At 49.6% G+C, this 25,060-nt stretch overlaps 5 protein-coding genes across 9 annotated transcripts; 4 read left to right on the plus strand and 1 right to left on the minus strand.

The window, feature by feature from the left end:
* The first annotated feature begins 9 nt into the window (after positions 1–9).
* LOC144089052 (uncharacterized) lies at positions 10–2,530 on the plus strand. Of its 3 annotated transcripts, none has more exons than XM_077619866.1 (7): positions 12–132; positions 580–627; positions 710–833; positions 928–1,293; positions 1,353–1,502; positions 1,774–1,875; positions 1,958–2,530. In XM_077619866.1, the coding sequence occupies exons 2-7, from the start codon at positions 598–600 to the stop codon at positions 1,996–1,998; spliced, it is 813 nt and encodes a 270-aa protein (XP_077475992.1). In that variant the 5' UTR covers positions 12–132; positions 580–597; the 3' UTR covers positions 1,999–2,530. The 3 variants fall into 3 exon arrangements, with proteins under 3 accessions (XP_077475995.1, XP_077475992.1, XP_077475993.1); XM_077619867.1 differs by having other exon boundaries at positions 38–189; XM_077619869.1 differs by lacking the exon at positions 1,353–1,502 and having other exon boundaries at positions 10–132.
* On the plus strand, positions 2,041–7,950 carry utp18 (UTP18 small subunit processome component). Its single transcript, XM_077619871.1, has 13 exons — positions 2,041–2,477; positions 2,948–3,285; positions 3,963–4,117; positions 4,240–4,335; positions 4,413–4,477; positions 4,980–5,083; positions 5,175–5,475; positions 5,543–5,643; positions 6,710–6,800; positions 6,864–6,987; positions 7,056–7,230; positions 7,305–7,447; positions 7,775–7,950. The coding sequence occupies exons 2-13, from the start codon at positions 3,115–3,117 to the stop codon at positions 7,797–7,799; spliced, it is 1,551 nt and encodes a 516-aa protein (XP_077475997.1). The 5' UTR covers positions 2,041–2,477; positions 2,948–3,114; the 3' UTR covers positions 7,800–7,950.
* A 123-nt stretch (positions 7,951–8,073) lies between these two features.
* On the plus strand, positions 8,074–14,031 carry btr30 (bloodthirsty-related gene family, member 30). 3 transcript variants are annotated; one of them, XM_077619854.1, is made up of 14 exons: positions 8,074–8,222; positions 8,380–8,460; positions 8,560–8,692; positions 9,698–10,114; positions 11,080–11,184; positions 11,267–11,362; positions 11,424–11,657; positions 12,018–12,216; positions 12,286–12,378; positions 12,461–12,487; positions 12,580–12,606; positions 12,681–12,856; positions 13,235–13,390; positions 13,472–14,031. In XM_077619854.1, exons 3-14 carry the CDS (start codon positions 8,576–8,578, stop codon positions 13,655–13,657), a joined length of 1,833 nt encoding a protein of 610 aa, XP_077475980.1. In that variant the 5' UTR covers positions 8,074–8,222; positions 8,380–8,460; positions 8,560–8,575; the 3' UTR covers positions 13,658–14,031. The 3 variants fall into 3 exon arrangements, with proteins under 3 accessions (XP_077475980.1, XP_077475979.1, XP_077475981.1); XM_077619853.1 differs by having other exon boundaries at positions 8,380–8,692; XM_077619855.1 differs by lacking the exon at positions 8,074–8,222 and having other exon boundaries at positions 8,253–8,460.
* A 386-nt stretch (positions 14,032–14,417) lies between these two features.
* Positions 14,418–17,187, minus strand: ube2m (ubiquitin conjugating enzyme E2 M). The gene is made up of 6 exons (XM_077619774.1): positions 16,581–17,187; positions 15,949–16,043; positions 15,612–15,650; positions 15,435–15,538; positions 15,306–15,369; positions 14,418–14,881 (listed from the first exon to the last, which is right to left on the minus strand). Exons 1-6 carry the CDS (start codon positions 16,693–16,695, stop codon positions 14,741–14,743), a joined length of 558 nt encoding a protein of 185 aa, XP_077475900.1. The 5' UTR covers positions 16,696–17,187; the 3' UTR covers positions 14,418–14,740.
* An 88-nt stretch (positions 17,188–17,275) lies between these two features.
* fbxl19 (F-box and leucine rich repeat protein 19) lies at positions 17,276–24,500 on the plus strand. Its single transcript, XM_077619772.1, has 12 exons — positions 17,276–17,622; positions 18,510–18,698; positions 19,305–19,448; positions 19,531–19,617; positions 19,896–20,060; positions 20,142–20,174; positions 20,243–21,327; positions 21,399–21,562; positions 21,659–21,820; positions 21,926–22,165; positions 22,533–22,807; positions 24,137–24,500. The coding sequence occupies exons 2-11, from the start codon at positions 18,525–18,527 to the stop codon at positions 22,766–22,768; spliced, it is 2,490 nt and encodes an 829-aa protein (XP_077475898.1). The 5' UTR covers positions 17,276–17,622; positions 18,510–18,524; the 3' UTR covers positions 22,769–22,807; positions 24,137–24,500.
* The last annotated feature ends 560 nt before the right edge of the window (positions 24,501–25,060 follow it).

Here is a 25,060-nt window from a genome sequence, read left to right on the forward strand (position 1 = left end):
GTGTAGTCAGCGAGAGATATGACGTAGTTGGCGTGATGCATTCTGGGATCTGACAAAGGTGCTGCAGAACCGAACGAAAAAGGCTAGCGTCGCGGCCGAGCATGCGCACGCGGGCCTCGGACTCGTGCACAGGTGGGTCTGCGGGGCAGAGCGCACCTGCCTGCGCGCGTGCACGTCAGCGTGGACAGGGTGAGACCCGCACGCACACGCTTTCTTGCAAGCTGACCAGCTTGCTAGCCGCTTAGCTTTCTGTGCTAAGAATACCTAGCGCACCTATATATACTAAACGGCTCGACTAAATTACCAAGTCTTCATTAAGAGATAGCATCACAAAAACACCACGTTTTGGGTTTGGGATGCTACTTTAATGGTGTAATGAACAACGTAAGAGAAAATGAGTAGAACAATCTACTGCATCTGCAAGCCTAATGATGTACAAGCAGCTTTTTTTGTATGTTTGTTATTTGCATCTTCCTGTGCGTGTCATTAAAAAGAATGACTCGTGAATGTTGAACTCAATCGTCCATAACGTCTCATTGCATTTTAAACAGCAAATACGTAACAGCTCCTTTTCCGCAGGTGAGTGACAGCAGCAGGATGCCCCTCCCACCATCCAGCCTAAATCAGGTACACACAAATTACACGCTGATTGATGCACTATCTGGCATAATGATGTCAAAGGCGATGACGTTAGCAAGCATCCTCGCAGGCCAATCGGCAGAGCCCGGAGGAGATTGAAGGTAACCCCACCCACCTTTCAGAGGCCAGCCGAGGTACAGACCACCCTTACTTCCGTCTGTACCAGTACCTCCACCAGGGGGCACCACACAAAAGTAGGACAACATTCAACTAGTCACTTCCTAGATGGTCAGTCTTTTTTTTCCCCCATTATTCACTTTCTTCTTGTGCTTCCTCTCTCACACGCAGACGATTGCACAACCGGCGCATCGTCGCCCCGACCTCCGGCAGGCCATCGCCGCGATGAGATGCATTGTCCCGGCCCACCCCCTTCCGTAGTCTCCGCTCCCCCCCCTCAGAGTCGCCGTGGCCACGCCCCCTCTCCACCCTCCACCTACGACCGAGACAAGCCGTTACCGGCGGCTCCCCATACCAAGGCCCCGCCCTCGTCACTGGCCCCTCCCACCTACGGCGGGGAAACCGAGCCTCCGCAGCGACAGCCATCCCAGAGCGGCAAGAAGGCCGCTCCCTCGCCTGGAGGCCACACCCCCACCAGAGGCCCCGCCCCACCCCCTCCCGCCATCTCCCCCGCACACAGGCCGACGGCACCCACAGGTGAGATGCATTTCATCTTCATCTCGTGACCATTAGATGACCTTCTGGTGTCCCCGCAGCCACCCGAGATGCTCCGCCCCCTCCTCCGTACAGGACGGCGGTTAGTCCTTCCCTCTCCTCCGACCCCCCCGTCAGGGCTAAACCTCCTCCCCCGCCACCCCCACCTCTCCGCCACGGACACCCTTCCTCCGGCATTCAATATTTGTGCGGTGAGTCCCCCAATTCCCCCTCCTCCCATCATTTAGTTGTCACTCGTAGACGTCCCATCCACTTGAAGTGGGAGGGTGGCAGCGAATGCTGCATTCCTCTTTGAATGGATTGGATGTCTAGCAATGTCAATGACACCCATTGAGTTACCAAGAAAAATGCAAAAATGTCCTCTTATAAAGTGCAAGGTACAAGGTGGAGCAAAAAAAAGTAGAGGCTTATAATCCGCAAATTATGGTCATTGGACACCTTTCCTGTTTTGTTTTTTGGCAGACGACTTTGAGTCGAAATATTTATTCCACCCGCTAGACGACTTTCCTCCGCCGGATGAATATCGCTACTTCGCCAAGATCTACCCCAGCAAAGCCTACTCAGGTGACAAGCATCCAAGTAACGAGGCGTGGTGAAAACAGGCGGCGTCGACTAACTCTTGCGTGTGTGTGTTCTCGCTCGACAGTTGTGCGCGGAGCCCCTCCGCTGCCCCCGGTGGCCAGGTGAACTCTACGCCGCACTCGGACGACATCGGTGGGAAGACGAGCTACCGGAACCGAACCGCGGACGTCACGTGATGTGACTGCCCGCCATTTCAACTTTGTCACCTCCGCTAGGCTAAGGCTAACACGGCCATTTTTCTCTTTGACTCATCATCGTCCTCGCTCCGTTTTTTCGTTCGTGGCATACGTGTGATGCTCGTTTCCTTGTGGCCGTGGTCATGTGACATGTCAAGCTGATACCAATTAGTTGCTGTAAGGCTCATTCAAGTGCAAGGCAATTACTAATGACATACAGCCTTGCTCGCTTGCTCTTTCGTACCGTGTCGGAATCCATCAATATGTTTCAATATTACGCGTGCTTCTACTTGGACAAGTCTGCGTCGAGCATGTGCTGGTCAGTTGGGGAGCAACCACCACTGTGTGATGTTTTTATTTCATGTTGAAGGAAACCATTTGACGAAGCGCTGAAGCAATAGAATAACGGTGTGTATAATGAAGAAACCAAACACAAACAATAAAAGCTGTTACCTGCATAAGTCTGTGATGAGGATAAAATGTCTCTATTTTGTGCTAAACCTTTATCGGGCAGGTGACTATTTTTGAACATTTTTAAAAAATCATAAAATTTTAATTGGGAATATTTATATACTAGATGTTTTAGAAAAAATACCCAAATGTTAATAAAAACAAGATTAATCAACATAATAATACACTGATTATGGGCTGGAGTAAAACTGTAAAGTTGAGGGTGTAAAAGCCAATTAATGAAATATATTTAATTCGTTGACAATGCTAGTGGTCTAATCCATTTATACTCATGTTTCAATGCTTTCAAAATTAAAAGTTTTTGTACTCGTATAATTATGGAGTATTTTTAGTCTCAAATGATATTTCAAGACATTGATTCATTCAAAACCCTACAGAAAATAATTTGAAAACATTTCCGTCTTTAGCCACCAGAGGACGCCCTCAATTTTCTTGAGCGGTCTTTGAGTCCCGTTTCCTTTACTCTGTGACGTAAACGGAAGCGGCTATCCAGCGTGTGCTAACACACGAGTGAAGCTAGTCGGCTACTGCTCGTCCAAAGTAAAAGACTTTTGAGAGGTTTGTTGGTGGAAACATGGCGTCGGCCACCAAAAAGAGCGCCCGTCCGCTTGCCTCGAAAGCCCGCACGGCGGAGGCAAGGGAACGCAGAAAGAACTCCAAGCGTTTAGCGGCGTTGAGTGAGAAAGAACCCGCCGTGCAACAGCTGGAGGAGCTCGTATTTGGACACGCGCACGCGACTTTGGAGGTAAGCGCGCGCACGCGACCCAAACCTGAAAAGTATCATCAAATTAGAACTTTCGTGGGGAGGATTGAGTCACTTTTCGTCCATTTTCAGTTTCTCTTTATTCTATTTGGGCTACTTATTTGGTATATCAGTGGCAGTCATTTCACGCAGGTGGACATCCAATTCAGCTACTCACAGTTTAACACTACATGTATGAAGCAGGGGCCCAAAATAATAAAAATAAAAACAATGGGGCTTTCTGAGCTCCCTAATCGGGCCAAAATGGCCCAAGTGCTTTTAAATTAAACGAATTGGACGTCTATCTTTGTAAATTGAGTATATTTTGTTACGCGCAGGTCACTTCCTGTTTAACTAAAGTCACTTCCTGCACACTGTGTTTTACATTTTGGATAATTCCCTGTCCATTTTATAGCATTTCTGGGTCAATTTTTGTAGATATGTAGCCCTTTTCGGTCATTTTTTTGAAACTTTTCCCATTGGAAATTAAAAGGATTGTATTTCTCTTATTTTGGTGGAACCGCACGTTTTTATATAGATATTTTTTTTGTAATGTCATTCTCTGATTTTTTTTGACATGTAAATAATGTGGGATGAAAATCCAATTTCAAATGAAATTAATTTAAGGAAAAATATGTATGTTATGTCTCAAACATTATTATATACGTGTGCGACGTCAGGACGAAGACGTAGAGGCGCCGCTACCGCAAGAAGAAGAAGAAGAAGAAGAACAAGCAGTTTTGCTCCAATCGGACGATGAGGCCGAAGCACGTTTACGTCCTCCGCCGACCAAAAAAGCCGCTTGGGTCGACGAAGACGATGACCTGGAGGAAGAGTAAGTGGCAAAAGCGTCTTCTGTCGACTTACAGAACATTGGAAGCATATGAAACGGATTGGACACCTTTTGCCGTCAATGGCGTCAGACGAGTCAGTCGTGGTTTTTTTGTTTACATCTAGTGTGGACATGAAGCATCCGTTCCGGAGTTACCTGACGCGGGGGGAAGCCGAGAGCAGCATGAGCAAGGAAAAACTCCGACATAGGATGAGAGACCAGTCAGTAGGCGGACGCACGTCCAATCTCACTTTTTTTTCCCCCCGCGGACCCTGACCCAGAATGCCGTGTGTGTCAGGTTCCAGAAGGCCATGGGCGGAGCTCCGGCCTGGGCTGTCAGCGGTGGCAGGAAAGTGACCAAAGGTAACACAAAAAAAGAAAGGAGCAAGATGAATGGTTGGGGGTGGAAGGGTCCTTAAGGCAAATCTTGTCAAAATTATTGACATTTTTTTGTTCAAATTTTTCGATTTAACGCTAAAAGAATACAAATTTTCCCATTTATTATCGATCAACCAATCACACTCGTACCTATAGGCAAATTTAGCATGCAATTAGCTTAGCATGGATGTTTTGGGGATGTGGGAGGAAACTGGAGTACCCGGAGAAAACCCACGCAACCCCGGGGAGAACATGCAAACTTCAGTGTGGACCGACATGGGATTGAACTCTCGACCCCAGAAATGTGAGTCCAATGTGGCAAATACTTGTACAGCGGGTCACATAATTAATATATATAAAATGTATTAAATAAAAAAGGGGGTGTGGCTGATTTTCTTTCTAATGAAATATGATTCCTATTACAGCAAAATAATTAGTGATGATTGTTGTTTGTGTGAAATAACATGTCGCTGTTTGGACACCTCAGATGACGAGGAGGAGGAGGAGGAGGAAGATGACGACGACGATCTGCTGAGGAGAACGGGCAACTTGGTGGGGTCCTCGGACCAACTGTCCGGCGGCATCCTGCGGGTGGGTACGCGCTGGCCAGCGCTTCAGCGACCGCCACGCTGACGCATCGCTGATGCCTCGCTGATCCCTCGCCGTCTCTCCGCTCCTCCAGATGAAGAGGTGCCCCGGCACCAACACCGCGCGGCCGTCCGCCGACGCCCTGACGTCGCTCCAGTTCCACCCGTCGGCGCAGGTGGCCTTGACGGCGGGCCTGGACTGCGCCCTGACGCTCTTCCAGGTGGACGGCAAGACCAACGGCCAGATCCAAAGCGTCCACCTGGACCGCTTCCCCGTGCACAAAGCTCGCTTCACTCGCGAGGGCGACGCCGTCGTGGCCACCGGGTTGAAGAACAAAATGTTCTACGTGTACGACATGATAGAGGGACGCGTCATGCCCGTGCAACACGTCAGAGGTACGCACGCCGGCGGCCGGGCGACGGCGCCTCGGTCACGCGCGCTCACTCGCTCGTCCGTGCTCAGGTTTGCAAGAGGCCCGGGTGAAGGAGTTCTGCGTGTGTCCCGAGGGGGGCGCTCTGATGCTGACCGGATCTCGGGGGTACCTGCACAAGCTCACGCTCAAGGTGATTGACGCTTAACCTCTCTAGCGCCGCGGCTCATCAGAGAGTCACGGCGACGGACGTCCGGGATGATACCATCACTAGCCGGCGCACATATAATAGGGTTAGGGTTATGACTTTTAAATTGTCAGAGTTAGGGTTATGACTTGTGAGAGTTACATTTAGGGTTAGGGTTATGACTTTTGAGTGTTACAGTTGGGGTTAGATGCAGGGAGGCTAGGATAGGGTTATGACTTGTGAGAGCTACACTTAGGGTAAGACTCATGGTAGGGGGGGATAGGGTTAGGGTTATGACTTTTACATTGTCAGAGTTAGGGTTATGACTTGTGAGAGTTACAGTTAGGGTTAGACTTAGACTCATGGTAGGGGAGGATGGGGTTAGGGTTATGACTTTTACATTGTCAGTTAGGGTTATGACTTGTGAGAGTTACAGTTAGGGTTAGACTCATGGTAGGGGAGTATAGGGTTAGGGTTATGACTTTTAACTTGTCAGAGTTAGGGTTATGACTTGTGAGAGTTACATTTAGGGTTAGGGTTATGACTTATGAGTGTTACAGTTAGATGCAGGGAGGCTAGGATAGGGTTATGACTTGTGAGAGCTACAGTTAGGGTTAGGGTTAGACTCATGGTAGGGGAGGATAGGGTTAGGGATATGACTTTTACATTGTCAGAGTTAGGGTTATGACTTGTGAGAGTTACAGTTAGGGTTAGACTCATGGTAGGGGAGGATAGAGTTAGGGTTATGGCTTTTACATTGTCAGAGTTAGGGTTAGAGACTTGTGAGAATTACAGTTAGGGTTAGACGCATGGAATGGGAGGCTAAAATAGGGTTAGGGTTATGACTTGAGGGTTGCAGTTAGGGTTACAGGTAGCAACTGCGATAGGGTCATGGAATGGCAATGGTCCATACCAAATGATGGCCACGTACGTCCATGCCATGTACCTCTATGCTAATAACTTTCCTAAATTCGGAACAACTTGAAGAATGATTTACGAAGTGTGATGAGATGCCAAACCCGCCTCATGATCAGCCTAAAAACATTTTTCAAAGTTGATGTACACATTTCAGACCAAAGAGGTGGTGAGCAGCATGAAGATGAACGGCGAGGTGGTGGACGTGGCCCTCAGCGCCGACGGCAGCAAAGTCTTTGCTCACTCAGGCAAGTGAAAGCCCCCCCGCCCACACCATCCGCCGCTTCCCGACATAACGCCGTGACCTTCAGAGGACGGTGAGGTGTACGTGTGGGACGCGCGGAGCAATCGCTGCCTCGGCAAGTTTCCCGACGACGGCTGCGTCGCCGGCACGGCCATCGCCGCGTCGCCCGACGGACGCTACCTGGCGTGCGGGTGAGACGCCCCGGGGCACCTTCCGTTTCGGCCGCCGCCTTATCTGACGCCGGGCTTTTCGGTCGCAGGTCCCGGTCTGGCGTGGTCAACCTGTACCGACAGGAGGCGTGCCTTAACTCGGCCAATCCCCGGCCGCTAAAGGCCTTCATGAACCTGGTGACCCCCGTCACCGCCCTGGCCTTTAACCCCAGCTCCGAGATCCTGGCCATGGCCTCGCGACACGAAGACGAGGCCGTCAAACTGGTAAGCCGGCGTCGATACAAGGCCCCCGCCGGCTTGTCCAAAGTGCTGACGCGCGGTCGCCGTCCCGTCGTCAGGTTCACCTCGCCGGCGCCAGCGTCTTCTCCAACTTTCCGATTTTCAAGAGGAAGGTGCTCTATCGGACTTCCTGTATGGACTTCTCCCCTCACGGCGGCTTCTTTTCATTGGCCAACAACAAAGGACACGCCCCCCTCTTCAGGTCAGAATACGACAGCGGAAGATCCCCATGTGACCCATTCACTGCTTTTTGATGGGGATGAATTAGATTAGATTACATTAGATGAAATTTTAATCATCACTTGGGAAAATAAATGTCATATTTATTTGAACCAGAATGGCAGCCATTGAATTATGTTTCATGGCCATTGATGGCAATAGATGTTAATCCAAGGAGTTAATTTAAGAATGATAAGAAAAAGCAAGAATAATAGTATTGGCAGTCATAGATGTTAACATGATAGCACGCCAACCATATTAATTAATAGACAAAACTGACAGATGACCTTTTTTGTGTATGTTTAAACAGGCTGCTGCACTACAAGAGCTTCTGAGGACCAAGTCGCATAAAACGTGTCAAACGTCAAATAAACTTTTTTTTTTTTTTGTCATTTTTGTCGGACTTCTAATTGTCAAATTAAGAGCACTGGCTTTTTAGGGCAGGTGGCCAGATTGGAATTTTGAATAAAAAAAAACAAATTCCAATGCTCTTTGTCACAATCTTTGGCCTGGAGTAGCGCACCTGTTTCTAAATATTTTTGTCTTACTACACTAAAAAGAATGACCCACTTTCCTTACGTGAATGACTTTCCAATAATTTTCCACATGAACGCAGATACCAAGAATCTCAATAGTATGACGCCGACTGACGCAAACTCAAACATGTGCCCTGACCGCTTTGGCGAAACCACGCCCCCATGACATCCCGTTCCAACTGGCCTTTCAGGTTGAGTGGAAAGGCGAGTGCCTGGAAACAGGTAAGAAAACTTGGCCACATTTTCACCTTGTTTTCCAAACTCGCAATCACTTGAACCCTCTAAAAAATGAGAAAAAAACACATTTTACTTTTACCATTTTAACCCCCTTCAATTGGACGTCCATCCCCGTCAATGGCAATGACATTTTATCATCTAGTGGAACGTTTGAAAGTGCATATTTGCAGCTCCGCCTTCTACCTACAGCCAATAGTGAGAGTGGTGGGTCACGTGACAGGAAGTAGGTATCTCCGCGTTTGCATCACCTGAGGAATGGGGCGTCGCCGGGAAGGGCTTCCTGTTTCACCTGTTCTCCCGTGTGTTTTATTCTCTTATCCAGGCAGGGAGGAAACAAGATGGCAGAAGCAGCGGTGTCACCCGAACTTTTCAACGAGCAGGAACTCACCTGCTCCATCTGCCTGGACCTTTTCACCGATCCTGTCTCCACGCCATGCGGCCACAACTTCTGCCAGGTAACCACCGCAAAAAAACACACCTGCTCGGTTAGCATCACTGCCCTTTTTAGCCTGTTAGCTTCAAATCAGTGGCTTTTTACATGCACTTGATAGTCCTTTGAAAATTGGCAAAAATGGAAAAGCAGGCAAAAAAATAATCAAATATGCCCACGTTCTTTTTTTTTTTTTTTTTTTTTTTTTTTTAAACTCATGAAGCTGAACATTGGAAGCCATTGTTGGTGAACGTTGAGTGAAAAACAATAACAACAATTTTGGCATGGGGAGGTTGGATGCACGCCAACACTCAAATGCTCCAAATTCGTACACCGTGCAACGTAGTAATTTAATGACGGGTGAGATTTTAACAGATTAATTAGGAAGGATTTACATTTTAATCGCTGGTTGTGTTCCAAACACTAAACTTTGTCAGTGCACCTGTTTTCTGGTACATTGATGCACACGTTAGCGAAGCCAACAGCTAGCAAATTTAAATACAAATCCTATTAAATAAGCATATTTAATAAAAATTTGCTGACATCCTTTTTGCTAAAGTTACTTCAACTTATCTTTGACATAGCATGCCAATTTAACATCACATTCTTTGGTTTTATTTAACTAGTTAGATAGTTTTGTATTGTTTTGTATTGACATGACAATATGCAGACTAAAACTTTTGGAATTTTCATGATTTTTTTGTGCACAAAAAAATACTCTTATATTTGCAATAAAATGGCGACCATGTCAAATCATTAAAATGACTACACATATATAATTTTACATGTAAAAAAAAAATGCTACTTAACCTTGCATTTTTTTGTACCCTTCTGTTGTCATTCCATGCAAAATAACCTACTTTTTTAGTCTGGAGTTTTGCCCAAAAGACGCTCTGCTATCATTTCAAGTCACTTCCTGTCGAATTTGGCATCACCTCTCATTGGCGGAGATGGAATATGTGTCATTTGTTTGTTTTTGAATGTGTCATTTGTTTGTTTTTGAATGTGTAATTTGTCTGTTTGTTTTCAGGCATGCATCGGCGGCTACTGGGCCTCGACGTCCGTGTGCACGTGCCCCCTTTGCAAGTACCCCTTCGAAGAGCGTCCCCAGCTGAGCATCAACAAGGTGTTCGCCGTCATCACCGAGAATTACAAAGTGGCTCGCTACGGCCCCAGCGCCTCCTCCGGCGCGGCGGCACTCCCGCCGCCGTCGCCCTACGGGGGACGGCCCTCGGAGACGGTCAACGACGAGAACACGGTCTGGTGCGACGTATGCACGGGAGTCAAGCGGCCGGCCGTCAGCTCCTGCCTGACCTGCACGGCGGCCTACTGCGGGGAACACTTGGCGCCGCATGATAACTCGCCGTTCTACGCCAAACACCCGCTCATGGACCCGCAGGAGGCGCTCAAGGGCCGCACATGCCCGGCACACCGCCGTTTCACTGAGGTGAGCGCAACTCAACTTAATATTCATTTTCGGCTCACTTGCGTTGGCGTGGCTGCCATTGACATCGCTAGAAGTCCAATTCTTTTTGAGTGGGTTGAAAGATGAGCTTTTCATAGTCCTCCCAGGTTAAAGGAAGTGGAATACAGTGGTACCTCGACATACGATCGTAATCCGTTCCGAGACTGAGATCGTATGTCGAGCTTTTCGTAACTCGGGCGAACGTTTACCATTGAAATGAATTGAAAACAAATTAATTCATTCCAACCCTCTGAAAAAACACCAAAAACAGGATATTGGATTGGAAAAAGTTTTATTTCTTCTAATTCGTCATATATTGACAAAGTAATAAATAACGAGTGGTTTGTTTAAAATGTGTTTGATAGATGTAAAATTAGACACATTTTGTGGAGGGGGGGCTGTTTGGGGGAGACTTTATTCACGGCACTTATAAACGAACAAACAAATTTAAATTAACTTGGATAAATATATACAGACACACTCAAACATACGTTTAATGTAACTTTACACAAAACTGAATTCTAGTTTTGTCTTTTGTTACCTTCGTTTTCCGGGTTAGCGGTAGCTGTTTGCTGTTGTATTCCCTTCAAAATATTCCAAAAATGATGCACACAAATGTCCTCACAATAGGATAACGCACGACCACTTGCCAACGAGAAATAGTCTTTAAAGAACGATCGCGGGAGCTTCTTTCCTTAGAAAGAATAACAGGAAATGCAATAGCTGAGCTTACCCACGTATTGATTGTGGGTAATGACGTTTTATTCTGAGAAAAGGGTGCCATTGCATATGGGTGTTGTGTGCACGAGTATACTTTATTACCCAGAAAGCCCTCTTTTTGTCCGTGAATGCACACATTCACATTAGAAATGAATGTGGCCATTGGAAATACTAATATCCAATGACATGTTCATTCGTGCCAATTTTAGTATGTTGGTTTCTTGCAGGTGTTTTGTTGCACTTGCGACCGTTGCATTTGCGCCATCTGCGTGCTGAAAGAACATCGAACTCACAAAACGGTTTCCGTCCAGACCGAACGACTGGGCAAACAGGTAACGAAGGCGCTCACGCTCTAGCGCCCTCGCGCCCTAAGAGTCACGCTCACGGCCCTCCTGCTTTCCCGTCCCAATGCAGAAGTACGTGGCGAGGACGGAGCAGGAGATCTTGAATCGCATCAAGGAAAAGGAGATGATCCTAAGTGAGCTCAAGAACAAACTGGACACCTTCAAGGTGAGAACAACGACGGCCGGCGCCGTTGGGCGTCGCTCACGCGCTAGCGCTCCCACGCCAGACGTACGGGGAACGGGAGAGCGGCCAGTTGGAGGCGCATCTGGACGAGGCGGCCGCCTCGCTGGAGCGCCTCCGCGCTCAGACGCTGGGCGGAGTCCGGCAGCAGATGGAGGAGGTACTCGCCCGGGGCCAGGGGCGAGCCGACGAGTTGGAGGCGGAGCTCCGGCAGCTGACGGACAGGCGGGCCCGACTGGAGGAGCAGGCCGTCAGTCAGGACCACATCGGATTCCTGCAGGTTGGAAGACTTTCAGAAAGGTTTTAATCGATGTCTGATGTTTTAGTCAACAAAATTTCAAATGTTTTATTCTTGTTTAATTTAGCCCAGAAAGTTTTAAAAACACACTCACACAAAGGTTTAGTGGACCAAAAAAACCTCAAAGGCTTTTGTCAAGGACAAAAAAAATCTCGATGGGGTTTTAGTCATCAACAACAGAAAAAATCATGTTTGATTCAGGCGAAAAAAAAGTTGAAGAGCGAGTGAACAAAAACCCTTGGAAAAAAATCTCAAATGTCGACGAAAAATCCACGGTGCTTTAGACCACTCGTTTTGTTTTGTCAATTCTAATGCAAGTGACCTTTTGCCCTTTCCGCTCAGAGCTTCTCGGAGGTCGCCGCGCTCCCACCGCCGGGCTCGGACCAGCCCGTGATCTTGGACGACCTGGACCTCAACCTCCGCTTTCACCTGGGCGGGGTCAAGACGGCGTTAGCCGAGGTCCGGGAAAGGATGGAGGACGTCAGGGTGGGCGGTGGCGGTGGCGGCGGTGGGGGCGCCGCCAGAGGATCCGTGGCCTCCGGTGAGTGACGCCCGAAAGCGGCGAGCGATGCGGCGCCTGGGCGCTAACCCGCGCACCTGTGCGTTGCAGTGTCGTGGGGGGACCCAATGATGGCGGCGGAGAGCATGGGCAGCCTTAGAGGGAGCAGCAACAGCCTGAGGAGAAGCCGGTGGGCCCTCGGAGGTGATTGGCAATCATCTCGTCGTCTTAACACGGATTTTATTGTGAAAGGGAGACTGACGGTGACTTCCCGTTCTCTTTTCAGACCTGAAGAAGCTGAAGCCGGTGTCCGGTGCGTACGTCGGACTCTCAATCGACTTGAAAAAAGTTGAAATGAATTGCGTTGAAAGTGTTTCCCTTTTGTGTCGCCTCGGGCTCACGCAGGTCACAAGAAGGCTCGGGCGTACACGGGTGAGAAACGCAACCCTTTGTCCATAATGTACGTCGGCGAGTCGGCGACTTACCTGGCTATTCTCGCCGTTCAGAGGACGTGACCTTGAACCCGGTGACGGCGTGCCCCTACCTCATCCTGTCGGACGACCGCAAGCAGGTCCAGCGCGGCGAAAAGTTGCAGTTTCATCGGAACAGTCAACAGCGGTTCGACGTGTGGTCGTGCGTCGTCGCCAAGGAAGGATTCGCCACCGGACGCCATTATTGGGAGGTGTGCCCCTTTGTTTTTTTGTTTTTCCAACTTATTGGCCTCCTCTTTTGCTGTTCAGTTTTCATTCCTTTTTTTTCAGGACCCAATTTTTGCTTTGTGCTCATTTCAAAACTGCTTTTCAGCATTCTAATTCTCAAAGAGAAACTTAAATATTTTTTTGTACAATTCACTTTTTTAAGATTCATTTTTGGCTTCAGAATTTTATGTAACTACATTTTAGCCACCTGAGATTTTTTGGGACACAGTTTTGGCCCTCTGATTTTTTTTGGGGGGGTGACAAAATCTCCCAATACTAATACTTGACCTGATTTTATTCATTATTTTTTTGTAATAGATTTTTCTTTTTACGACCTTATCGAAAGAACTTGTTTTGCGCAGGTGCTGGTGGGTGAGAACAAGGACTGGAAGTTGGGCGTGGCCACCGAGTCGGCGCAGCGGAAGGGCCTGTTCAACATGTGCCCCGCCAACGGCTATTTCGCCCTCTGGCATTCCGACAGCAAATTGCGAGCCCTCACCGTGCCTCCCCTCACTAAGGTCCCGTCTCCTGGGCTCTCGCCAAAAAAACGAAACCGCTTCCCATCTGACCTGGCGTCTACTCTCCACTTTTTCCCCCAGGTGAAGGCGCCGCCCAAGCTGCGGCACGTGGGCGTCTTCCTGGACGTGGACATGGGCCAAGTGACCTTCTACAATATCAAAGCCAGTACCGAGATGTTTACTTTCCAATGCGGCGAGTTCACCGAGCAAATGTTCCCTCTTTTCGGCACCGGAGACAAGGAAGTCCCGCTGGTCATCCTCACCTGATGCCCCGAAGACGTCGTGATTGGCTCCGGCGACAACGCTGCACGCTGGGCGTTTATTTACCAAAAAGCGGATGTGAAAAGTTGCTTAAACGTCGGAGAAAAATCCACCCGTCGCCAGTTGTTGATGACCGATCTGATCTTCGGTAACGGGATGGCGCTGCGCGGGGATACGGAGATGTTCCCACGCAGCTGATTGAAATGAAGCCTTTTTCCCCTCGTGTTTTCTCTGAACTCTTTTGCTGCCGTTAACGGCAAAAGACGTCCAATTCTTTTGGGCTGGAAGGCTGGTGTCAATTGATGGTGTTTCAATGGCGTCAACGTATGGCCTTCCGAGGAGGGAATTTATGAAATAAAATCCAAGCCATTTATACAATACGATAGTGGCTCTGTTTTTTTAGTCCATGCTGAACGTGTTGACTGCCATTACGATGCGAGATGTCTGATCCATTCTCACTTTGGCACATCACGTTCAAAATGGATTGGATGTCAATGGCCAACAATGATCCCCTGTGTAAAATCATATCTCAACCAATACCCAAACTTCCCCTTTCCTTGATTAATATAAGGAAATGGCAATTATTTTAATTATCAATTTCCAATCCCCCTCAAAATATTTCAACCCGAAGAAAACATTGATTTGTTTCATAAATAAAAACACGTCCATTTTTAACAGTACCCCTCCTTGTCATGCTTGCTTTTTGGGGTGCCGGAGCCTATTCCCACAGTCTGGGAAAGTGCAAAAACCGAAGGACGGACCATCGTTCAAGTCGATATTTTATTAACATCAATCATTGCAGTCTTGGTGTACATTATGTCAACCCGCAAGCCCCTCCTTCTCCGCCCCCACGGCAATCTCCAAACCCGAGACCCCTCCCGCCTCCTGTGGCGGGAGGGGGCGTGGCCTCCTGCCAAATTAAAAGTCAAAGCGTTTGTGATGTCAGCAACATTCACAGGCCCCGCCCCGAGTCCTGCCGAGTGTGAATGACAAACGCCGAGTCGTGGAAGAAAAAAAACATTGTGAAGGAGGAGGGGGCGGTTCTCGGACCTGGGAAAATGTCCTTGTTTGCTTCCTGCGAGGGCGGAGCTATTTTAGACACCTCTCAAAATAGGTGGAGCCTACGTAGCCGCCACGCAACGAGCGATGGACGTTCTGCTCGAAAAGGCGGCGGTTCATCTGCAGCACCTCCGCTGCCTCCTTATTCAGGGGGTCCTCGGGGTTGGGCTCCTGCAAGCAGACGCAACGGCTCAGACGGCGCGGACTGATGTCAGCACCAAAAAAAAACCCATTCCATTCAAACCTGACGGGGTCACTTGAAAATGATGGCAGCCCAGTGCCAAATTTGTCATTTTTTCGACAGGGTTACATAGTATTTTGTAGGACTTTTATCAAATTTATGTTTAATGTAATAATACTACGTAAAAAATATATTTTTAGAGGCTCCAAACAAAATTACTAGTATAGTTGTTCATGTGTTTCCTTAGTTTCAGTGTTGCATGTAGTAATATGCCACAATAATGTCAATGTAAAACCAGTTCATTTTTTTAGCAGCTCTGACACTGATTATCTAAAACCATGAAATTCCAACATTCAATATTCAAATAAATAAATCAGTCCTGCGACACTAGTGTGGAGGATGTTGCTCACTCACTAGAAAAAGATACTGTAGGCCGTAGATGATGGAGTTTATTGTCAGCACGGGCTTCCAATCCTCCCTGCAACAACAACAACAACAAAGTTTAACACATGATGTGACAGGAAAACCACAAGCTGAGGTCACCTTAAGATGTTGAGGCAGACGTTCCCTTCCAGGTCTATGTTGGGGTGGTACACCATGGTCTCACACTTCACCTTGGGTGGATCATGAGGGTACCCCTGTCCCACCTGTTTTGGAAACGGGCCTCATCTTAGCAAACCAACCACAGCATCGCCATTGTAAAGAGTGGTCCAGTCTTACCTTAAAGCTGAAGACAAACTTTCCTCCTTTGTAAAAACCCTAAAAAAAGATAAGTCATTTGTAAGCCCCGTTTCTTTCAAACTTTATTGGATGTCAATATGTTTTTCTATATACATATATATAATATTTGTATTCACTTAACATATAAGACAATTTCACTTTTTTTCTGGACCTGTCCTGCTCAGCTACTTAAACACGGACAATGGCAAATCTGGCTGTCTTTAAAAGCTAAAAATAGGAAACAGGAGTTTGTTGCTCCTCTATAATGGTTGTTTAAATGATGGTTTGTGGAAACCGTGCTCTCGACACACACAAACAGCGAGATGAACGCACACACCTCGTCAGGCGAGATGATGAGTCTGAAGTTGAGGAGGTCGTCGTCGTCAGGAAAGTTGATCTCACATGTCTTTGGCAGGTTCAACTCATTGATGTCTGAAACATACATTTCCAAATAAACACTTAAGTAGAATTCCTATTTCTTTGTATAAACCTGACATTTACACCCCCAAAAAACCTTGCCATCATCAGTAGTATCGGCGGTTTCGCACGTAAACACAGGAAGTGATGTCACTCGGACTCCCAAAACCTGCCAGGTGTGGCCTGCTTACCTGCGGGTGTCATGACGTCAGGATGCTAACACATGTGAACTCGCCCTTTCTAGCAGTTTAACACAAAGAGAACACTTGTGAAAACTGTTAGATGCCAAACGGGCGTCCAGTATGTCGGGCTCGACATGTTACCCACGTATACATGATGTGTTTGGGTGAAATAACGCACTAGTGCGGCAAGCGGAGTCGGATCGCTCCAAGTTAGCCTGTTTGGCTAACTGCTAACTGAATCTATTCTTGGCTTGTGTGCACTGACGAAGCCCCGCTTGCGCGTTTACTCAATTCCACCCAGATCCACGTACCCGTCCAAGCAAAAATCTAACTACATATTTCAACGCGTTCGCGTGTGTAAGGGCCGAACCTTTTTGTATTCGCAGTTGGGCCGCGCTGGCTTTTTTTCCGCCGGCTCCGGTTCTGTTTCCTCCAGCAGATTCCTCGTCTTTCTTCTGCTGCTTGAGGGAAAAGAGCTTAATCATGTTCACTGGCGGGATGAGACGCGCACGCCGTCTCCGTGATCGCCGAGTCCGCGTCGCTGCCTCGCTGGCTGGGGAGTGTGTTCCGTCCGACACAGCACCCGACTGTTGCTGGAGGAGCCGCCGGCGTACGTCAACTAATGACACGCCGCTAGCCTAACCTAACCTAGCCTAGCCTGTTAACTCACTAGCTACATGCTAATTGCTAGACAGGGAGAGAAAACCGAGATACTAGAGGGGTGATTTCCCCCCAAAACACTTGGGAGCCGAGCTGGAGTATTTTTACGCGCAGTGTTTATTTCGTCCTATGAATTTATTTGGACTTAAGGAGTTGTAAATTTTTGGAAGGGGAAGAAAACTTCAAATCCCAGAATTCCTGTTCTTATCTGACGTCACGATCGTCACGTCTCGTCGTAATGCGCTTCCAGTAGTAGTATTTATTTAGCTATTTATTGATTTAGCCGACTGGCTCGTTCTGCGGAGCGCGCCCGCGGTCACCTGTGTGACGTCATCAAGGCACGACACCTTGATGCGAACAAAACAGGCGCGGCAGCGGGGGGGTGGGACTACTTCCACGCGCGGAGTGATACTAGCGTGTGCACGTGCGGAGGTAGAGCGAGGAGGAGGGGACAGGAGAGAGAGGAGGAAGAGGGTTAATGGGCTTGCCTCACAGCACCAATAGCAGCAGCATCGGCACTGCGCCCCTAGCCTCGTCGATATCGATTAGCTGGCTTATCGATAACACGTCCGCTGCGCAGGGCTAGCCGGGAGCTAGCTGGACGCTAACGGTGGCATGGGGCGCGCGTGAGGCGGCGGCTCTCCGGCACCAAACAAGGAAGCTGACGGACGACGAGCTAACGTGGCTAAGAGCTGGCTGGCTAATATTGTTGCTAATGTGCGAGCCACGAGCATGCGAGCTGAAAGCCAGAGGTGGGTGACAACAACGGGCGGACGCGCGCCTGGCAGCCTGCGTGCGCGTGTGCGCGCGACGCCTATCAATCTCCAGGGAGCAGCCGGAGTGATGCTAAGGGATAGCAGCATTAGCACGTTAGCATATGTTCCCCTTTTCATGTTACTGAGGTGCTTGGTGTGGGGGTGTGTGCGCGCGTGCGTGCGGTAGTTGTTGGCGTCGTTCGAGGTTGCCTTCTTGATGCTTGCGACCTCGCCGAGCTGCATGCTTTGTGATGTCCACTTGTCACGTGACCCGATGACCGCAAGTCGAAAGCATCAAGCAGAAGAGTTGACTTAAATCGCTAGCATTTCTAGGACCCCTCCATCATGGAGCAGTGGTGTCGACTGACTCGTTGAACCATTTTGCAGCCCTTGAAGTCAAATTCATTCGAAATGGGAAGGCTGGTAGCGAGCGGTTGTGTTCAAGTCGCACTGACGGCGACGGACGTCCAATCATTTGGACTGGGAGGAGCCGGCAGTCAAGTGGATCGAACGTTTATCCTTGTCAGTGGTAATCAAACAAGTCATTGGTAGGGGGAAATCACGGTTTAAGGGCCTCAGTTGGATTTAATTAGTGCAATATGGTACACACGTTTAATATAATGAGTTACATTTTTCAAGCACTGAACAATGAAAAATACTTTTGATGTGATTGAGAATTTGGCATACAGTCAAGATGAATTACACTAAAGTTTATTCGCTGCCCAGCCTCCCTGTTCAAATGTATTGGACGTCTACTATTAACAAGTAAAGGGATAATAACGGGGTCACGTGACTGGACGTCTCTCATTGTCAATGGCGTCGAAAGAGTTAAACCCAAGCTGAATATGTCTGTCTAATGATGATGTTGTTGTTGTTTTTTGCAGCTGACTTGTTGGGGGATGTCGGGCAGTAAGGCGCTGGGCGGGGGGGCGAGGCGCAGGAGGACGCGGTGCCGCCGCTGCCAGGCGTGCACCCGCAGCGAGTGCGGCGAGTGTCACTTCTGCAAGGATATGAAGAAGTTCGGCGGGCCCGGCCGCATGAAGCAGTCCTGCCTGCTCAGACAGTGCACGGCGGTAAGAGCAAAGCCTCGCGCACATTCTTCAAATAGCATCCGAGACGAGCTGTAGGCCAGCAGGCAGCGGTGCTGTGTTTCCATGGCAACTGGCACTGCCAGCTAACCAGAAACAGACATCCATGGATCTTAGGGCACTCATTGATTGGTAAATTGATCAAAGATAAAAAGATGAGAAGTCATGCCAAATCCTACATTAAAATCTCTCACCACAGGGAAAAGTATACCATTGTCCGACGAGTCCGCATTTGAACGTTTTTTTTTAAATCACGGAAGTCGTTACTTCCCAGCCAAAGAGGAAATGGGACTTTCCAAAAGTGGGTGATTTGCCCAACATCTCGCTACGCCTTGTAGTTTTTTGAGCCATATCAATATGACCAAGAGTGCGGCGAGCTCCATGATTGATGACCTCCGTATTTTACCATGTTACCCCCCGCCCAAAAAATGCAATGTGAAAAGGAACTGCCCCATTTCAGGTCGAGAAAGCAAACTTTCCCTAAAGCAGATGGGCGGAGCACAATCAAGACAGCGGGATGTAGCGCACGTGCTAAACGGTGGAACGCCGTAGCTAATCGGCCGAGGGCCGCGTTGTGACTTTTGTGCGCAGCCGGTGCTTCCGCACACGGCGGTGTGCCTGTCGTGCGGCGAGGCGGGAAAGGAAGACACGGTGGAGGGCGAGGAGGACAAGTTCAGCCTGAGCCTGATGGAGTGCACCATCTGCAACGAAATCATACACCCACGCTGCCTCAAGGTGGGCTATCACAGTGGCTCGCCCACAATTACGTGCCGTTTCAGCGTACTTGAACCCATTTTTTTTTGGTGCCGTCTGGCAGATGGGCAAAGCGGAGGGTATCATCAACGACGAGATTCCCAACTGCTGGGAGTGTCCCAAGTGCCACAAGGAAGGGAAAACCAGCAAGGTGAGTCATGTTCAATCATGTGTGTGGCAATTGCAACGACATAAAAGCATTGTAGACATTCTAATTATGCATTTTTTTGTTTTGGGCTTTATATAATAGACTCTCGGGTTGAAGTAGTAGTTTTGGAATATCTGCACCGGTACAAGAAGGTGCTTTAACTAAGCACCGGGCGAGGGGGGTGATGCCTAAAAATGAAACAAACGTTTAGGAATCCCATCCAAAAGTAGTCCTCAATATGAACAGTTCTTTCTCCCCATACCGCCCCTCTGTGATTACAGGAGCACGCGGACATCTTGGCAAAGCGACGTCTAGACAATGTGGAGCTGGGCTGCTGGAAGCTGACGGACGAGCCGCCTCCCAAGAAGGAGGTTGTGGCGCCCAGGCCGGACGGCGCCCACAAGAGGAGGAAGGAGCTGACCCAGGACGGTGGCCCCAAAAAGAAGGTCAGGTGGCGCACCAAATCAAAACATCACTCCATCAACATCTCTACCCCTTTTTAAATAAAAGTATCTTTTTTATTTCAGATGAAGGCCGCACACGAAAGACGCCTCAAAAAGGTACTTGAAATATTTTCGTCATTTTCCATTGCGGTTCTGACGGTGGGGCTCCGGCTGTCTGATTTTAGAAGCCCAAACAAGAAGGAGCCGAGTCCAACGGCCCCGTTCCCTCGGCAGGAGCGGCCGCTCAAGGGTCCGCCTCCTCGTCAACGGCGCCGGCCGACGGCGGCGGCGCTTCCGGGGCCGATCAGCGTTCGCGTCACCGAGAAAAACTGGAACGCTTCAAGAGGATGTGTCTCCTGGAACGCCGCCCGGACTCGTCTTCGTCCTCATCGTCCAGCTCGGAGTCGGACTCGGAGTCGGACTCGGACGACTCTCTGCGCAGGGGTGGGGCGTCCTCGCCCTCTTCGCCGCCGGCGCCCCCTCCCCTCGGCAACGGAAGCCGCCCGGAGAGGGTCCGCAGCGAGCGAGAGCGCGAGCGGGACCGGCGCTTGGCCGAGTTGGGCTTCAGCGCCAGCGAAGAGTCGGAGGGCGAGGACGAGGAGCGGGAGGAGGAACGGGACAAGGCCCGGCGGCGAGGGGACGGCGACGCCCCGGGAGCCTTGGCGCCGCGCGGGAGGAAAGCCGGCGCCACGGACGCCGACCAGGACGAGCCGCCCCCTTCGGACAGACTGGGGAAAATCTCCTCCCTCCCGCCGCCCTCGCCGCTCTCGTCCAATCAGATGGCTCCGTCCTCGCAGCGCAGCAACGGGCAGGAGGCGCGCAACGGCCGCACGCGGGGCGGCGAGAAGGAGAACGCCAGCGGCCCGCTGACCAATCACAGACACGGCGGGGCGGGGGCGGTCAAAGGCAACAAGAGTCGTCCGAGGAACTGCTCCGCCTCCATCCCCGCCCCCAACGGCGGGCGAGGCGGCGGCCCGCTCGTGTCGGTGACGGCGGCGTCGCCGTGCTCGCAGCCGTCTCGCCTCGGGACGGCGGGGCGCTCGCACGTCATGAAGCGCAGCCCTCCCGCCGTGCCGTCGCCGCCCCGTCCGGTCCAGATGGAGCGCCACCTGGTGAGGCCTCCGCCCGCCTGCCCCGAGCCCAGTTGCCTGCCGCTGGACTCGGGCCGCGCTCACGTCATGCTGCGCGACGTCTGGCTGCGCGTTTTCACCTTCCTCGGCCAGCGAGAGTTGTGCCTGTGCATGCGCGTGTGTCGCACCTGGAGCCGATGGTGAGTCGCGTCGCCGCTTATTCCCGAGCCGCCGTCTTAAAGTGTCCCGTTTCCCGGTCCCGGCGTCGCAGGTGTTGCGACAAGCACCTGTGGGGTCAGATCGACCTGAGCCGCCAGCGCTCCATCACGCCGCCCATGCTCAGCGGCATCATACGCAGGCAACCCGTCTCGCTGGACCTGGGATACACCAACCTCTCCAAGAAACAGCTGCTGTGGCTCCTCAGCCGATTGCCCGGTACGAGACGCCGCCACCGACGGACGCTTTCCTTCTTCCTGGCTTTCACGCGCGTCCTGTCCAACTCTCCGTCCGTCCGTCCGTCCGTGCATTTAGACCTGGTGGAGCTGACGGTGGCCGGCGTGGCGTGGCCCGCGGTGTCGGCGTTGTGTCAGACGGTGTGTCCGTGTTTGCGCGTCTTGGACTTGAGCGGCGTGGACGACTTAAAGGACGCTCACTTGAGGGAGTTGCTGGCCCCGCCCTCTGACAGCAGGACAGGTGAGCTCGACGTCCGCCTTTTTTTTTCTTTTCTCTTCTCTTTCAAATACTAACTCAATCCATTCTCAATGGAACACGAAGTAAGCGCTATCTTTATGTTTGCAGCGCGCGAAGGAGTCGTCGGCGGTGGCGAGCCGCGGGCCGGCCGTTTCCACGGCGTGACCGAGCTGCGACTCTCCGGTTTGGACCTGACGGACGCCGCCTCGCGCCTCCTGGTGCGCTTCGTGCCGCGCCTGGCCAAGCTGGACCTCAGCTACTGCGCCAACGTGTCGGACCACAGCGTGGCCACGCTGGCTGCGCCTGCCTCGCCACTCAGGCACACCCTCACGCACCTCAACCTAGCAGGTACGTACGTAAACACGACGAAACTTTTTCTTTCACCTAGGATTTCAGAGGAATTAATATTGATAAATTGAATAAAAACGTTTATTCAATATCAGCTGAGACAACAACTGTTATGTTCGCTGTTTAGGTGACGATCTTTGCTAAATGTGTTTTTGCACCACCTTGTGGCCAGTGTTGGAAATAGAGTAGCAGAAGAAAAATGTAACTTAGAATATCCCAAATAGCTCAACCTCAGGTGGAGACAAACGTAAAGCCTTAATGGCTGCGATACACCACCTCCATTTTGAGAAGTAAAAAACTAAAATGCCAAAATTGTCATTTCCAATCCGTTCGGGATGTAACCGTTGCCCGTCCTTTTTCGTGTCAGGTTGCGCCAAGGTGACCGAGCAGAGCGTGCCGCTGTTGCGCCGCTGTCCGTCGCTGCAGACGGTGGACCTCCGTTCGTGCTCGCTACTACCCGCCGAGGCGGGACAACTTCTCAGCTTCCCCCCGCAGCCCTCCTCGTCGTCGTCTTCGTGCTCCAGCGCTTCCTCTTCCTCCGCCGTTCTCGCTGCTTCCACATCCTGTACCCCCGAGGACAGGACGCTGCTAAAGAGCAGCTAAACGCTAACGCCAAGCGGCGTCGTTTTGAGAACACTACAGGTGAGGAAGAGGCTGTCGTCGTAACTGAGCGCTGTGTACATACTTGTTCTCTGTACAGTGTGTGCGTGTGTGCGTGCGTGTATCTGTCGTTTAATGTCAAAGAGTGCCCACGCCCCCCCGGCCCCCCACATTCGATACTCCCCGGCGCTTAACAGACTTGTCTCCATCTCCCACCCCGGCGGTGTACCGCCGGTGGTCTGAAACAGTCTTCCGGCTAACATGTCAACACATCCTCGCGCCAAGCTAACGGGGTTCACCTCAGCCGCTGTAGTGTCGAGAAATTGAACCCTTTCACTGCCGGCCCTTTGGACAGAGGTTCATCGCTAGCCCTCTATTTATTCCCAAAGTCTTCGCCGGGTATTTGTGAGCAAAGACCTTAAATTGATCCATTCCGTAAAACCGATGCAATGTAGCGCCAAGGATAAACGATAAACGAACCAGAGTTTCTTTAAGAGCAGTTTTTACTTTGGCCAAACTGTAGCCTTTGCAATACTATTACTAACACTCAAATTACCGACAGTTCGAACAACCCTAATTTGGCATAAAATTAATATTGGCACCCACCGACAACGGTAGACCTCCAATCCACGTGGATGACGCTGACCGCTCGATCGGTGCCACCTTGGAGGGATCGGACGTCTCGCCATTAATGGTGCCTGACACACACACACACAATTGTTCAATGCCAGCAACCCCGGTTAAAATGGATCTTAAACACGGCAACGGCAGTGAAAGACTTCAAAAAGTGTCGTCCGTCCAAGCTAGCGATAGTTCAGCTAGTTTAAGCACAAAACCCAACTTTGTCTGCTTTTGCATGTTGGCGAAAGTAACTGGAGACCATTTTATGTCGACTGGGTCACATCAACAAAGCTGTGACGAATTGCCGCGCACTTCTGGGGGGGGATGGACACGAGCAGGGGTGGGTTCCTCTTAGCTGTGTCGTGCCAGCCAGTTGATACTCAACTGTATATTCCACTATATCAGAAGCTCTGATTAATAATTAGGGACTATTCCATTTGCGCTTTCTGCTCTTTCGAAAGTACCTAAACTCCATGGTTCTCCATGGTATAAAATGCCTTTGGGGCGATACGGTCGTTAGGAAGGAGCGGATGAGCCCTAAGAGTCGCTCATTTTTGACTTCCCGATCGCTCCGAAAGCAGAACTATCGGGAGACACTGTATGATATCGTGTAAGCCGTGATTCCCAATTTTTGAATTCGTTGGCTGCCATCGACAGCGGTCGACGTCCGACCCGTTTGAACGGGGGGGTCGTTCCCAGTCAATGGCAACCAATGAGTTATGGGATTATCAAGTCCACTGTTTGTTGCAGGTTAGCCTCCAAGCTCCCTGGAGATGAAATCCGATTGAACCACGGTCCTTCTCTAGCTCTTATCTAATTAGCCGTACGCTCTGAATTGACGGATTTCTCGTCATGGATGTTTTTGAATGCACTGGATTGTCAGGACCTTCACCCTCTGTGGCCAAAACTTGTTTCCTTTGTGAAGAGGCATTGTTTTATTTTAAGGTATTTTTTTTTAAATTAGTTTTTGATTATTATTTTTTATATGTTGTCTATCATCATTTTTGTTGTGTTGATGGGAAATGGGGAGGAAAAAAACAAAAGAGCAACTCAAGGCAGCTATGACATGAGTGACTACTGTAAAACTAATAAAGAAGCAACGAGTTGGTTTTTATTTCTCTGCATTTTTTTTTTTTTGGTCTTGACTTTTGACTACCTGTCTGACAATGGACAGCTGTATTATGAAATGATGGGTTGGCGTTCAAACAACAGCCTGCAATATAGGACATTTGCTTTTAATAAGTTTGAAGCCTGAAAAGCAGGAATTGAAGCATTGTCTCTTCTGAAACGCGTGCTTTCTAAATTTAGAGTGAAATTTAAAGAAAATGTTACAATCCAATTCAGGAACTGAAAAAAATAAATGACTCAACATTTTACCCCACCCAACATAATTGCTAATAACACATGCAGGTTCTATGCAAGTATTTAACACACAAAACCGCTAAGGAAATAAGTATATTACACGTGCCAATATGAACATAGACAGCTGCTGTTTGTTCATAAATGCTCATGCTAAAGTGATAAACAGGGTTGAATCTCCTAGGGTGAAAAGTTGTGAATAAAAGCAATATTGCCCCGAATGTACATTTTATTGTGTGATGTTACATTTGGACACTAAGCATAAACATTGGCTTTTATCATTCCATATACGTATATTGGCGATTAAGGTGCATA

Source organism: Stigmatopora argus, chromosome 14 (genome assembly GCF_051989625.1).
Source record: "Stigmatopora argus isolate UIUO_Sarg chromosome 14, RoL_Sarg_1.0, whole genome shotgun sequence".
NCBI lineage: Eukaryota > Metazoa > Chordata > Actinopteri > Syngnathiformes > Syngnathidae > Stigmatopora > Stigmatopora argus.